Source organism: Acinonyx jubatus, chromosome C1 (assembly GCF_027475565.1).
Source record: "Acinonyx jubatus isolate Ajub_Pintada_27869175 chromosome C1, VMU_Ajub_asm_v1.0, whole genome shotgun sequence".
Taxonomy (NCBI): domain Eukaryota; kingdom Metazoa; phylum Chordata; class Mammalia; order Carnivora; family Felidae; genus Acinonyx; species Acinonyx jubatus.
In genome coordinates, this window is record NC_069381.1 from 96,330,198 (window position 1) to 96,344,875 (window position 14,678).

The following is a 14,678-nucleotide window of genomic DNA, read 5'->3' on the forward strand; positions in this document are numbered from 1 at the left end:
CTTGCATGGCAATCAAAAATCTGTTTAGAACTAACCCTTTATTTGAAACTATATAAACCAAAAGTTTCCAACTGATTGTACATGTTAAAAACTTTCTATAAATATCTCTTGGATACAAAATTTGGTCCAGTCGTTCAAAATTAATTCTATAATATTATTCTAAATTCATACTTATTTTGAAAGCCTAAAGTTGTTTTTTTATGGCAAAAACAAAACAAAAAACCCACCAAGCTGAAAGCGTTTATTCTGCTAAAACGTACAAATATAACAGTCCACACTCTACAGTAAACATTTAACCACTGATATTTCCTTAAGATGCTGTTCTCCTTCACAGCTCAGATGCCTGATTTCCTGTGAAAGCCCAGTCTGCCTTCCTTTCTACCCATCAAATTCATCTGTCTCTTTAGAAGTCTTGCCGGATGTTTTCTTTGTTTGCCTCTCCATGTTGCTGCTTCATTTGAAAGATTTCATTTTCTAATTGCACGATAGTCCTTTCGATCTCATAATTCTTGCTGACGAGGGATACCCAACTAAACAAGTTAAAAAAAAAAAAAAAGGAAAAACTACTTAATAAAGAATTTCTCTTAGAAGATTTTATCATATACGTTTTCTTTCAGGGTCATATTGTGAACCACTTCAACTTTCCATTTTAAAAAACTAAGGCACAACTGGGGGAAAGTGGATAAAGGGTACATAAAGTCTAGCTGTAATATTTCTTACAACTGAATGTGAATCTATGATTATTTCAAAATAAAAAATTTTAAAGCAAATCAGAAATGGTTGAAGAGACAGGACAAGGTGATGGAAGATAATATTTAATGGGATTAAATAAACGGAGAGAAAACAGGGCAGAGGCAATAGTTAAAAATGGAGAAATTTCTAGAATAAGAAATAATCCCACAGAAAAAAAATCTCTGTGACAAATGAAAAGAAACACACATGTATATTTGGGAGATTCTATTAGCTTGAAGAAAAATGTGAAAAGATGAGTAGACTAATAACACGGGGTACATGGAGGGGGAGGAGAAGGTGGAACAAGGAGAATGATGGGCGGGGAAGGGAGAAGGGAAATACAAAGCAAAAAAGAGAAATGATACAAAAATTCCTGATTGTATTTAGGGACTTATATAAATTTATCAGTGTATATGAAGAACATTTTAAAAGTAAAAAAATGAACACAGGGAAAAAAGTGGAAACAAATTATCAAAGTATGAAATCTCCCTTCCTCATGAGTTAAAAAATAGGTAAGTGTTTTTCCTTTTCAAGGAGTAGAAGTAGAATCCTTTTCAGAGCAGAAACCCTACGCTGGAGACAGGGCGTTCTGAGACCAGAAGCAAACAGCAGTGGTCCCGCCCCTCTCTGTGCCTTCCAAGCCCACATATCAAGAGACAGGCAGAGGCAGCGAAGAGCGGGATTCAGAAAACAGCATCTGTTTGACACCTGTGGCATTGCATTTGAATAGTGTTGAATCACATTATTAAATCTGGATCTTAAAATGTGCTAAGTGATTTAAAAGATGATGGAACTGAAGATACGCACGTTGACTCCATTTCCCTTAATTTAGATCCAGCTGTGAGCTGCATGTTCTTTCGTTGCCAGTTTAAATCTTGAATATGTTTCCTGTAAAATATTATTTATATGACCCACCTACATTTTAATATAAGATGAAAATCAACAGAAAATCTATAATCAACGTAATATAACATCTTTAATTCCTTGAGAGGGACAGATACAGTAATAGACTAACCCCAAGAATTACCTTTCTATTTTTCAATTACAAATTTCATAAAACATGCTCATCATGAAAAATTAAGCATGTAGTACACATACACATAGATTAAAGAGCAGAAGTCCCTCCTCCCATGTGCCTCTCCTTCTAACTAACTGCTGTTCAGTTTTTGGTGGGTGTTTTTCCAGTCTTTCTTTCTCCCTTTTCTCCCTCCCTCCCTCTCCCTCTCTTTCCAAACTCTTTTCTACATGTATATGTGCAAGAAGAGATTAATTTTTTTTAAAGTAACCTCTATGCCCAACATGGGGCTTGAACTCATGACCCCAAGATCAAGAGTTGCATGCTCTACTCCAGATACCCCAAAATGAATTCTTTTTACATAAATCAGATTATACATGTTCTGCTACAACATTTTCTCCATCTAAAAGTGCCTTTTCAATGTTTGCAGATTTGCAAATTGCAAATGACTTGGTAGAGATGTTTTCAGATCTCAAGTCTACTTCTTCTTTGCTCTAGTAAGGCAAACCCAGCACTGGATGCTGGACATATAGATCATTCAGTACTACTCTCGTATGACTACAGTCCATGGGTCCCTTTTTCTTCTCAGTCTGTTTAATAAGGATTCACCTAAACTTTAAAGTAAGAGGAAAATAAGGGCATCTGCTGGTTCAGTCAGAAAAACATGTGACTTGTGATCTCGCATGATCCTGAGTTGTGAGTTCGACCTCTACGCTGGATGTAGACATTACTTGAAAATAAAATCTCAAGGGGCACCTGGGTGGCTCAGTTGGTTAAGCATCCGACTTTGGCTCAGGTCATGATCTCACAGTTCGTAAGTCTGAGCCCCTCATTGGGCTCACTGCTGTCAGCACACAGCCCTCTTCAGATCCTGTCTCCTTCTCTCTCTGCCCCTCCTCCCGCTCGCACGCACTCTCTCTCAAAAATAAACAAACATTAAAAAAAAAAAACTTAAATAGGAAAAAAAAGTAAAAGGAAAAACAAACTTGCCTTAACTTCTGGAGCTCCTTCTGTGCATGTTCAATCATATGAACTAGATTTCTAAGGAAGGAAAAGAGGAAAACCAGATTAATATACATTAAAATGTAATAATACCAACTAAAAGTGAACTATCTAGTTGATACAAGTTCAAGTTCTTCTGCTATTGAGCTCTGTGCCAAACACCACATTAGACACTCTATATGTAACTATTAGCTAATTTAATTCTCCTAAGAATTCTTTGAGGTAGGTATGATTACCCCTATCTCACATGTGAGGACATTAAGCTTAGAAAGATTAAGTAACTTGGTCAAGGTAACATAGAGAAGTGTCAGCTGAATTCCACTTCAGGTCTTTTAACGTCTCAAGACCAACCAGTTTACTGATACCGTGATTTCATATAGTTAGGTCACTTCTTAAACTATCATTACTTTCCATGGAGAGAATGGAAAATAACTCACGACTGTATTCATTCAAATCCCTATTATCTCCCTATTTCTGTACCCACATTTATCGTGTCATTCTCCCCTCCCATCTATTGCTAACTAGAGAGAGAAGACAAAACTGTCATGGAAGGCTGCAGATTTAGATTTCGTGCAAGTTGGCTCTCACTAGCACAGCGGAAAAGCTGAGCAATATACAGTAGCATGCAGCTATCATCCTGAGAGAAGTGATTAAAACAAATTTAAGTGTTTATTTATTTGTTTTTGAGAGAGAGAGCGAGAGCGCGCACATGCACATAAGCGGCAGGGGGGGGAGGAGACACAGAAAGAGAATCCAAACCAGGCTCTGCACCATCAGCAGAGAGCCCTATGTGGGGCTGGAACTCATGAGCTGTGAGATTGTGACCTGACCAGAGCTGACACTTAACCGACTAAGCCACCCGGGGTGACCCTGAGAGAAGTGATTCAAGGGCAGTCGCCAACACCCCTCCACACCTTTTAAATAAAGCTTTATTGAGATATAATTCACATAACCCTATCAATGTCCTCAACGCAGTAGAGAATCACCTTTAGGGTCCATTTGAACCACACTGGCCCTACTATTCTCTTGCTCTAGATCCAATATTGTTTCTTGGCTTTAGTGACTCAAATATTCTTCTTTCTCTACTTTTTTTCCCCCTATTAACTGCAATTTTCTCAAGAGTCAGTCTTCAAACAGCTGTGTCTCCCCAGGCTTATCTTTCTTTGAAGTGATTAAAAAAATTTCTTTTTCTTAATGTTTATTTATTTTTGAAGGAGAGAGAGAAAGAGACAGAACACAAGTTGGGGAGGGACAGAGAGAGAGGGAGACAGAGGATCTGAAGCAGGCTCCAGGCTTTGAGCTGTCAGCACGGAGCCTGATGTGGGGCTCGAACTCATGAACCGTGAGATCATGACCTGGCTGAAGTCAGACACTTAACCGACTGAGCCACCCAGGCAACCCACCCCCCCCCCCCACTTTAAAAAAAAAAAAACCAAAGCTGTGGGTAGGATGGGTTTATAAAAACAAAAAACTTCTTACTCATTATATACTTTCCAGGCATTGCATCCATGCTGTGACATTAGTTCCAGATTCTCGATTCGAACCGCTTGATGCTCTAACTGTGCCATAGAATTGTTTACACATTCTTGCCATGCAGTAATGTCATTTTTCTGACCTGAGGAAGGGGCTGGAAGTTCATATCTGAAATTAAACAACAATAAAATCTTTACCTTTCCTCCCAATAGAATGCTTCACAGGCCTATGCACAATGTAAAATCTACAGAAGATTGAAGACGTAGACTGTGCGGTAATAAGAAACCTATTCATCCTAAGAAACAATTCATTCACAAATAAGATTTAACATTCATTATATACAGAAACAAAAAAAATGGTTTACTTCAACATGAAGTGATTCAATAAACTAGAGTACGTTCGTATGAAGGATTGTTATACTAGTTACTAAATGCTACTAAAGAATATTTGAAACATTAACACGTTTATAATATTAAGAGAAAAAAATAGGATACGAAAAAAACTATGCTATCATTTTTGTAAAACACACCTACATTCATCCAGCTTTCCACCCACATACCCACACCGCTCTAAAGAAAAAAATGGAAGAGAGATCGTTAATTCTTTGCATTTGGACCTAACTCTATTCTCTCACTACACATTCCTTTCACACTGCCGATATAGCCAATACTCTTCATAAATCTCAGCTTGTTACTGATGAGTTACTACAGATGAAGTTTTAATTTCCATTTTAATATTTTGACTAGCTACTGTAAAAACCCCAAATTGTTCCTATGAAAAAAAGAACGTGTGTGAGTGGAGGGAGGGGCAAAGAGAGAGGGAGAGAGAGAATCCCAAGCAGGCTCTGCGCTCAATCCCACAAACCATGAGATCATGACCTGAGCCAAAACCAAGAGCTGGACACTTAACCAACTAAGTCACCCAGGCACCCCTAATCTATTTCCTTTAAAAAACGCTGTGATATCTTATTAAGTTTCATTCACAATCCACTGTTTAATGGGTCTAAGGCTTTGAGACATACTGCCATAAAGGAGTTACTGTCCTGAATATCTACAGAGCAGAAGGACCTGGAAACAGAAGAAGTGAGGAATCCTGGAACTTATTCTGCCTTTATCACTCAGGATAGACAGGAAATGGAGCACAAGAGAAGAAGCAATATAGTCTTCTGGTTCTACAGACTCAAATCCCTCTTCTAATCTACACATATGCTGAGAGGACGAACCTACTGTGCATGTGGCCCTTTCTCAAAGGACTGGGCTGTGACAGATTACTTAGCAGTTCTCACAATTCCAGAGTGATCTTAAAGTCAACAGGGATCTCAGATGTTAAGCAATCCAATTGTTCATTTTAGAAAAAGTAACAAAGGAAGTTTGGGTTTTTCACCCCTGAGAGAGAAGCAATTTTGAAATAAAGTGACGGGGAGGGAAGAGAGTGGAACCAAAATCAAACTATCCTAGCACTCTGTTTACTAATGCTGCCTTGTGTAAGAGTGAAGCAGGAATCATTATAAGCCATTAACATGGTTTCACCCAGATATGTTATGAGCAAAGAACTAGAGATCTAATTAGGAACATGTCCTTGAAAAATTTTTAAAACATGAACCTCATTACAATTCACACTATTCCTCTGTTGTTGGATTTTAAAATACAGCAGTTTGTATTTCTTTTTTAATCTTTATTTATTTTTGAGAATGAGAAAGAGCATGCACGGGGGAGGGCAGAGAGAGAGGACAGAGGATCTGAAGCAGGCTCTGTGCTGACAGAAAAGAACTTGATGTGGGCTTGCACTCACGACCACTTAACCAACTGAGCCACCCAGGCGCCCCTAAAATGTTTTTCATTTTTAAATAACAGTGCAAAAATATATCTGAACATTAACACAGAATTATAAAAACCACTATTACATGAAAAAATATAAACATATAAAATCAGATAGGAATTTTTTCTATGCAACATTTTAACAGAGCTACAGCAGTTTTACTAGTAACTTAAAACTGAACAATGATTTGGGTCCAGCTGAACCCAGAAGTAGAACTTACCGTTTCATACTGAGTAATTCTATTGGTTGTCGAGCAGCCAGTCTTTCAAATTCATTTCTCATTATGTCGGTCTGATTCGGAGAAAGAATTATTTCCAAAATCATATTGACAAATTGCAATTAATAACCGCCAAACAAATAATAAATATAACCTACTTAAATATTTGTCCTTTATGCTATCCATTAATATGGATCATTTCCCTTCCCACCAAGCCTTCTCTGGGTTAAATGCTCTCAAGGGTCAGGAGACCACATACTTCATATGTAAAGGGACCCACAGAGAAAAGGATAAATCCTCAACCAGTGGTTCTCAGTCCCAGCAGCACATAATAATCAGCTGGGAGCTTTGAAAACAATTTCAATCCCAGTCACATCTTACCCCTCTCTCCCACTCCCATTTAAGTGTTCTGAGGTGGAGATAGGACATTATTATCATTTGTTTTTAACTTATCAGTTGACTGTATAGTGAAGCCAGTGGTGATCTAAGTATTCACAGGGTTGGGGGTGGGGTGGGGGGGGGAGGAAAGGACTTGGACATGAAAAAATTTGCTTTTGCTTTAGGGCTATGAGCCTAAACCCATACTTTCTTTTTGGTCTTGGCTGCCATTTTCATACTTTACTCTTTTCAAAGAATGAGAAATGGGGAAAGGGAAAAAGAAACCGGTTCTGCTATCTGTTCTAACAATTGTGCAATTAAAAAAGGATAGCTGGGAGCTATGGTAGAGCTCCACTCCTTGAGGTCCAATGTTTTGGTCAATATCCTATTCCATTTCTGTTCTGCACATTTCCTGGCCTGAGTATAAAGAACTGCTTAGGTATTCATTTATAGTAGTATTTCAGTTATCCAATTCCTAGCATAGAATAGACTTTCATAAATAGGTTTTTTCCCCATAAATAATTGTTTAATGAATTAACTCAAGAGCTTTCTTTCTTTCTTCCAAGAAAATTTATTTATTTATTTATTTAGTGAGTGAGTGAGTGAGTGAGTGAGCAAGCGAGCGAGCAGGGCAGAGAGAGGAGGAGACAGAATCCTAAGCAGGCTCCACACCATCAGCTCAAACCCACAAACCGTGAGATCATGACCTGAGTCGAAATCAACAATCGGGCACTTAACCAACTGAGCCACCCAGGGGCTCCTTAAAGATTTTATTTTTAAGTAAAAATGTGGGGCTCAAACTTACAACCCAGAAATCAAGAGTCATATGCTCTACCAACCAAGCCAGCCAGGCACCTGGGAAGAGCAGTTTCAAAAGCAGTTTGAGGAGTGGTTAAGGTCTTAAGCAAATTAGCTTCCCTAAGCTGTAGTTTTCCCATTTAAAAAATTAGGATAATAAACATAGTTATATAGTTCACAGGGTTGTTTTTAGGACTGAGATGGGGAGCCTTGTAGGTTATTAATTCCTATTTATAAAAAAGGGTTAAATAATCAGTATACTAATTATAACAAAAGGAGGCATCTGTTGTATTTGAGAGAGCTGAAAGGAAAACTGGGTCAAGTTATCTGAAATTTTCAAGAGCCAATCTAATAAGGAAGCATTACTGTACTTAGTTCTTTTTTGTAAATATTTTAAATGTTTATTATTTTTGAGAGAGAGAGACTGATCATGAGTGGGGGAGGGGCAGAGAGAGGGAGACAGAGAATCCGAAGCAGGATCCAGGTTCCCAGCTGTCAAAACAGAACCCAGTGCAGGGCTCGAACCCACGATCTTTGAGAACATGACCCAAGCCGAAGTCAGTGCTTAACTGACTGAGCCACCCAGGCACCCCTGTACTTAGTTCTTAGTGTGGGCCCATCTATATTTGGGTAGCAACATTATATATTTGGGTAACATTTAGAAAATGCATGGGAAAATACCATATCACAGGAGTACCTCTCTCTATTTAAAACTTAAACAACTTGGGGCGCCTGGGTGGCTCAGTTGGTTAAACGGCCGACTTCGGCTCAGGTCATGATCTCGTGGTCTGTGAGTTCAAGCCCCGCATCGGGCTCTGTGCTGACAGCTCAGAGCCTGGAGCCTGTTTCAGATTCTGTGTCTCCCTCCTTCTCTGACCCTCCCCTGTTCATGCTCTCTCTCTGTCTCAAAAATAAATAAATGTTAAAAAAAAAAAATTAAAAAAAAATAAAACTTAACTCCCCCCCCCCCCACATTACTTCAATATAAATACTGCATTTTTTGTTTGAGAGAGAAAGAGAGAGAGAGAGAAAACGCACGCTTACGTGCATGGGGAAGGGGGACAGGGACAGAGGATCTTAAGCAGGCTCCGTCCTTAGCAAGGAGTCCCACCAGGAGCTAGATCCCATGACCTGCGATCATGACCTGAACTGAAATCAAGAATCGGATTCTCAGACGACTGAACCACTCAGGGGCCCTGCGTTTCATAACAGAATTCTTTCATTAAATATATGGTTACCTATAATGGGGGGTAAAAACTCAAATATGTATATACTTAAATGCCTAACAGAATCTATTAATTTAGAAGTAATGCTTCACATTACATTTAGCTGATTACACCCTAAGCAGTATCTTGGGTGCACTTCTGGGCTAAATATTTAAGTAGTATTTTATTTCTATACGGTTTGTCACTTCAGTCATTCGCATATGTTCGGTAAATATCTAGGCTGTGATACAAAGGCCGCCCTCTAGTGGTTCTCAGGAACCTAAGTAATTAGGCTTACATATATTAAAAATGCCTACTCGTTTCAGTGTAGACCTTTGCGAATAGGGCATACCTTTGAAAATTTACGCCAAGGAGCCAATGTCTGAAAAACGTACACGCTATTTTTTGCATTGTTAGATCGCGAAGCCCCAGAAAGTCCTTCAGTGGGTCTCAGAATAAGAAAGATGGAAAACGTTTATCTAGCTGTTTTCAATGGACCGATAACACCTACACAATAAATAGCTAAACAAGCAATAGTTAAAGGTGGCATTTAAAATTCACTTTTCTGTGGCTAGAACTCTCAAAATATTCACAGCACCCAAGACTTCACACTTGCCTCAAAAGCAGAATAATCCGGGGCTGTCAGGTAGCTCAGGTAGTTCTTAGTAGGTCGGTATCTGCGGGTTTCCTCCTCCACCAGCGCTGCAGCCTAGAAACGAGAACAGGGGCCAGGACAGGGATAGCAACTTGCAAGGTGCTTTTTCAGCACCAAGGGCTAGACAGCGCTGACTCAGCTACACCGACAGCGCGAACTTACCGCTTCCCGCACACCGGGCGCTTCGTAACCTTGGTCAAAATACGGCAGCGCGTCTACCACAACCTCTCCGGCGACTAAACCCGTGCCCGCCATTCTTAGGCTTGCCGAAATTTTCTGAGTCTGCGCAGACTCAGGCCCGTTCATTACGCCTGCGCTCGCCATGACGTAATACACGTCGCCTGCGCATTGGCTCCAGCGCATGCTTAGTTGTCCATTCTGAAGGCGCACTCGCCCAGGGATTGGGAATTGCCCGGCCATTTTCTTTTGGTCGGACGTGACGTCACGTCGCGATTTCCCAGAATCAGAGGAACTCTTCAATTTCCTGTCCCCCAGCGTGCCCCCCATTTTGGCCTCCGACTGGGAGCAATTTGGAGGGGAGTTAGGTCTATTGTTGCCGGCAGGACTCTGATATCTAGGCGGGGGAATGCCTTAAAACTTTTGGAGGGAACTGGCAGTGGGATTTGGCGGGGAGAGAGAGACACTGGTTTCCCACTCGGCTTGCTCCCCTAACTTCCCTCCTTCAACCCTTAAACTTTTCTCTTTGTGGCAGTCTTTCTCTGTCCCTGAGCTCCTTGCTGTACCCGCCCACTATCTTTCGTTCTCGGCCCCTGAGAGCCCTTGCATTGGATAAATGCAGTTATTTCACAGATTCTGGAAGTTGGCGCCAGTCTCCAGTTAAAGCTGCGAAGCTTAAGGGCCTTCGTAACAAAAGGAACTTCCAAGGTGAGATTAATGATTGCCCACCAAATCCAGATTCAACAAAATCGCGTCATTTTGCCTTCAGGACGTCTATGAAATCCAGTCATTTTGCCTTTAGGGTGTCCGGAAATAGAATTGTGCTCATTGCCTTCCAACCACTCCTGCTGCCGTCGCAGCACCGTCTCTGGGCCCGGTCTCCCAGCTCCCTTTGACTAAGCAGGCCAATACCAAATAAGGTCGTCGGACTATATGCCCTGCCCTGTGTGTGTGCGATCCAGACCCAGGCTTTGTCTGCCAGGAGCCTAGAAATGTTGGCCACGGTTACGAAGTCGGGTTAGTCTAGCATTGATTCGTATTGTCTTTCGAACTATCATCAGATAAATGTGCTAGTTATAGATTTAAGTAGTGTAGAAGGTCTTTACATCTTAAGCAATTTTATTTAAAATTCTAGAGATCCATGGAATTTTTGCTTATTCATTAAAAGATCTATAAACAACATTTTATACAAATCTTGAGCAACTCTTTTTACAAATATGTCCAGAATTAGTTATACTTTACAAAAACAAAATAAAACAGACCTGAGAAAAGGAAGTAGCTTCAGGTCACAGGGATAAAATAAGACCTCAATCCCTTGATACAAAGGTCTCCTCACAGAGGGACGGTCAGTGTTCACCACCGTAATACCTCCTACCCCTATTTTATAAACAATTCCCAATTACTGATTTTCCTTCAGGGTTGGGGTGGCAAATGGGGAGATGTCTGCTAAGAGCCCCACTGGGGTTAGCTGCTTAATAAACATTTTACAAAAGATACAGGCTCAGTTCTATTTTTTAGGCCCATAAGAATTATATAGCACCAGCCTTAAACGGTATCTGCTTCAGATTCATTCACGCGCACCTGAATGGGTTGTAATGACAATACTGTGCAAGTCAATAAACTGCATCATAATACAACTTGTAAGGTTTGGTTAAGTTGGAATAAATATTTTTATGCCAGTTAAACCCATCAGCAGGAATTGAAGAAAAACAAACGGACATCTATAACATTTATCACTGAAAACACACCATCACTGATAAATTCCTACTACGATTTTAGATATTAAGAGTCGGGGTGATTATGTGGTGAATGTCCAGGAAATGTTCAGTCTTGAGTCCCAATTTAATTAGGGCAAAAAGTCCAACAATTGTAGGGGAACCAAAAATGAGTCTCCTTTAGGCACCTATAGTTTGAAGTCCCTTCTCAGAGCTGAGAGTTGGCTTCGAGCTTCAAAGAGAACTTTTTTGATAGCTGTGGTCCCACAGAGCTCAAATTTCCATCTGCAGGACTAATCAACTTTCTCTGTGTTCACAAATGAATAGTCCTGGCTTCAGTTCTGGCTCTACTGCAGAACTCTGGGCAAGTTAGTCAACCTCTTTGAATTCCAGTTTCTTCATTAGTAAAATGCAAGATGCAAGTATCTCATGAAGTTGACTTGAAGACTGAATAAGATGACATACAGGTACCATCATGCATGGCACACGGAAGACACTAAAAAAGGGGGGAGGGATAGTCTCATGCCCTTGCAAGGATGTTTTCCTGTTCCAATTCTACAAAGTTTAATGTTGACAGGCTACTCACGTGCCACACAATGTGGAGAAGCCACAAGGTATCTACTTGTATGAGATTCTCAAAAACAGTGTTAATAAATAGGGTTTCCACGGAAGTGCGATCCCCTCAACAGAACGTTAGGCTGGAGCTACAGAAATGAGCATATTCCTTGCCTCAGCTCAAACAGCCCGTAGGTTTAAAGCTGCCATGATATTTCAGCGATGAGAATTACGTGTGTAGGGCATATTCTGCACTTCCATCATGTTCCCCAGTACCTGAAACTCAGAATTTCTCTTATTGTGCTCATCTTTGAGCTGTTCGTTTATTTTTTTGAGCCAGGTGCCCCTCCTCTTTGAGCAGTTTTTAAAAATGCAACACCAAATCCTTCCCTAGTAAAAGACAAATGCCTTCACAGACTAAGCACATAACACAAAGAATGAGCCTAAGAATTCAATAGAAAAGGCTACTGGGGGGGGTTGGGGGTGGGGAATGGAGGCAGAGTAATTAGAACATTGGTTCCAGACTACTCTCGACAACTCTCCAGTGATTACTACAGCAGCAGCAGGAGAATCCTCCTCCAAGGACCTGGCCTGCTTTGTAACCTTTTCAAATTTTCCAGGATTTTGTAGGCTACTCCAGGGCGTCCTGACTCTTGGAAAAATATTTTCTTTGGCACTTTCTGTTCTATTTAGGATGAAGACAGTCTATCAAAGATTTCATTTCTTCTGCAGAAATTTCATTTTACTTCCTAAAGAGAGAAAAAAGTAGAGTGAACTCTCATTAGTTCATTTTTATTTATTGTACATTATTTCAGGAAAGGGATTAACTATTTAGTCATTTAGAACAGCCCAGGAGTAAGCCGCCATCCAAAGCTATCAGGGGATGTGGTTACCAAACAAACCAACTAGCCAACCCCAAATGTCTAATTATAGAGGTAGAAGAGAACTCAGACATCACCTAATCCAGTGGTTTTCAACCTTGACTATAGGTTAAAATCACTTGGCCTGATCCCCAGAGATTTCTTGGGGCCTAGCATGGAGGAAATTTTCATTTAAGTTCCCCAGAGATTAAAACATTGTAGTCAGAGTTCAGAATCACTGATTTGATCTAACCTCATGGTATAAAGATTAAATAACAGCTCAAGGTATAATTTGTCCATGGTCTCTCAGCTAGTTAAGGATAAGGCCTAATTTTAATTAGGGGCATGTATTTTTCTTTTTGTACTGAAGTATAAATGACATACAATGTTCTCTTAGATTTAGGTGTACATCATAGTGATTTGACATTTTTATACATTATAAAATGATCCCTATGGTAAGTCTAGTTACCAGGGGGTACATATTTCAAAGACCAATATAAACACCATGGAATGTAGGTTCTTCATTGTTTTGGGGTACCACATCACTGTTCTCCAATATCACAAAGGATAATAAAAAGTTAGCTATAATTGGAAAATCATAAACATCTGTGTTTCTTTATGAAGTGTAAAATTAGAGTTGTAGGAAATCCTCTTTTGCCTCAGATGCCCTCTAAACTGGGTGTTTTAAATCTGGAGTTGATGGATGGGCTTCAGGAGGGTCCATGAATACCCTAGAATTATATGTAAAAATTGTATGTTCTTTTTTTCATGTTTATTTTTTTATTTTTCAGAGAGAGACACAGCCTGAGTGGGGGAGGAGCAGAGAGAGAGGGAGACACAGAATCCAAAGCAGGCTCCAGGCTCTGAGCTGTCAGCACAGAGCCCTGCATGGGCTCAAACCCACCAACTGTGAGATCGTGACCTGAGCTGAAGTCGGATGCTTAACTGATTGAGCCACCCAGGCGCCCCTAAAAATTGTATGTTCTAAGCATACTTTTCTGGGGAAAAGATCTACAGTTTTTATGAGATTCTCCCAGTGATGTGACCTAGAAAAGATTAATAATCATGATATGCAAATTCTTATGTTATCTGAGGAAAACAGACCCAAGGACAACTCTGCTGGAGAATCCTGACCTCTGAGAAACACTTCCTTTTCTCCAAAAAACTTTGGAACTAAGTCATGGTTTATGTTCAGTGTATTTGAGGTCATATTGTTGATTTGATTATAAAGCTTTTGTGATGAGGCATACTTACTGCAAAAGGGTTGGTTTTTTTTTTTTTTTTAAGTCACATTATCCAAAAAGAAAAAGCAACTCACCAAGACTCCGCAAAATTCTATTCATCCCACTGGGCTCAGACTCTGGAATTGTTTCCAAATACTGGAGGGCCCGGACCTCAAACAAACCTACAAGGAAAACTCATGTTGGTGAAATTTTCCAATACTTACTGAAAATCACTTAAATAAACCTCTGTGCTTTCTACCAGTGTGATTCCATAGCTGAAACAAAATTATAAGATAAATATTTTCCATAATAACAACCTAGATTTTGAGCCCTAGGCTTTATACCATTTTTTGTTTATATTATTTTCAAATGCTCCAAGTGCTCACTAAATACAGAGGGATAACTTTATGATGAAACTGACCTTTCACTCCACTTTTCCGAAGCTCTCGGTCCTGGATGAAGCCTGCAAACATCTGAGTTTCCATGAAGAGATCCAGGAAGTGGCGTACACTTCGGGAGGTGTGGGATTTACGGAATGGTTCCCTTTGGAATACACGCTCCCCACGCTCAGTGACAGTCATGCTCAAAGAATAATGTCCCACCAGCTCCACGAAAAACCTCACAAATGCCTCGGACACCAGAGAGTTGAGTGTCACGTCTGCTGCAAAATGAAAGAAAAATAAGGAAGAAAGAAAAGAAAAACCCTAAGTTTTGTGTTTATGGGAAATGGTATGAAAGTCATGTACAGGAAATCCTAGATCAAAGGGCTGAGAATCCCGATTCTTGGCTCTCTTGCACACTCCATGACCTGCAAAAAGTCAATGGCTTATATTTTTAGTTTCATTTTCTTCCCAC

General features: G+C 40.0%; 2 protein-coding genes and 1 long non-coding RNA gene across 6 annotated transcripts in view; 1 reads left to right on the forward strand and 2 right to left on the reverse strand.

Annotated features, from left to right (window-relative positions):
* Positions 1-226: 226 nt before the first annotated feature.
* BCAS2 (BCAS2 pre-mRNA processing factor) lies at positions 227-9,638 on the reverse strand. Of its 2 annotated transcripts, XM_015066111.3 has the most exons (7): positions 9,456-9,617; positions 9,255-9,347; positions 6,261-6,331; positions 4,229-4,390; positions 2,738-2,788; positions 1,540-1,620; positions 227-530 (listed from the first exon to the last, which is right to left on the reverse strand). In XM_015066111.3, the coding sequence occupies exons 1-7, from the start codon at positions 9,615-9,617 to the stop codon at positions 404-406; spliced, it is 747 nt and encodes a 248-aa protein (XP_014921597.2). In that variant the 3' UTR covers positions 227-403. The 2 variants fall into 2 exon arrangements, with proteins under 2 accessions (XP_014921597.2, XP_026914085.2); XM_027058284.2 differs by lacking the exon at positions 2,738-2,788 and having other exon boundaries at positions 9,456-9,638.
* A 161-nt stretch (positions 9,639-9,799) lies between these two features.
* Positions 9,800-14,678, reverse strand: part of DENND2C (DENN domain containing 2C) — an 89,178-nt gene continuing 84,299 nt past the window's right edge. For 2 of the 3 annotated variants that reach the window (XM_027058281.2, XM_053214637.1), the window contains 3 exons: positions 14,245-14,484; positions 13,919-14,005; positions 9,800-12,489 (listed from right to left, as the gene is read on the reverse strand). In XM_027058281.2, coding sequence (XP_026914082.1) covers positions 12,458-12,489; positions 13,919-14,005; positions 14,245-14,484 — 359 coding nt within the window. In that variant the 3' untranslated portion in view covers positions 9,800-12,457. The remainder of the gene's footprint in view (positions 12,490-13,918; positions 14,006-14,244; positions 14,485-14,678) is intronic. The other variant, XM_027058283.2, reaches the window with a different exon arrangement.
* LOC113599177 (uncharacterized) lies at positions 10,042-14,081 on the forward strand. The gene is made up of 2 exons (XR_008295164.1): positions 10,042-10,178; positions 13,392-14,081. It is a non-coding gene; the product is annotated as an uncharacterized LOC113599177 (long non-coding RNA).

Bases quoted from the DNA above. Each gene is read 5' to 3' on its own strand.
- BCAS2 (XM_015066111.3), bottom strand. From the start codon at position 9,617: ATGGCGAGCGCAGGCGTAATGAACGGGCCTGAGTCTGCGCAGACTCAG. The intron at 6,332-9,254 runs GCAAGTGTGAAG...TCTCCGAATCAG, and splicing joins CGGATTATTCTGCTTTTGAG to ACCGACATAATGAGAAATGA. The intron at 2,789-4,228 runs GTAAGAAGTTTT...TTCCTTCCTTAG, and splicing joins GCCTGGAAAGTATATAATGA to AAATCTAGTTCATATGATTG.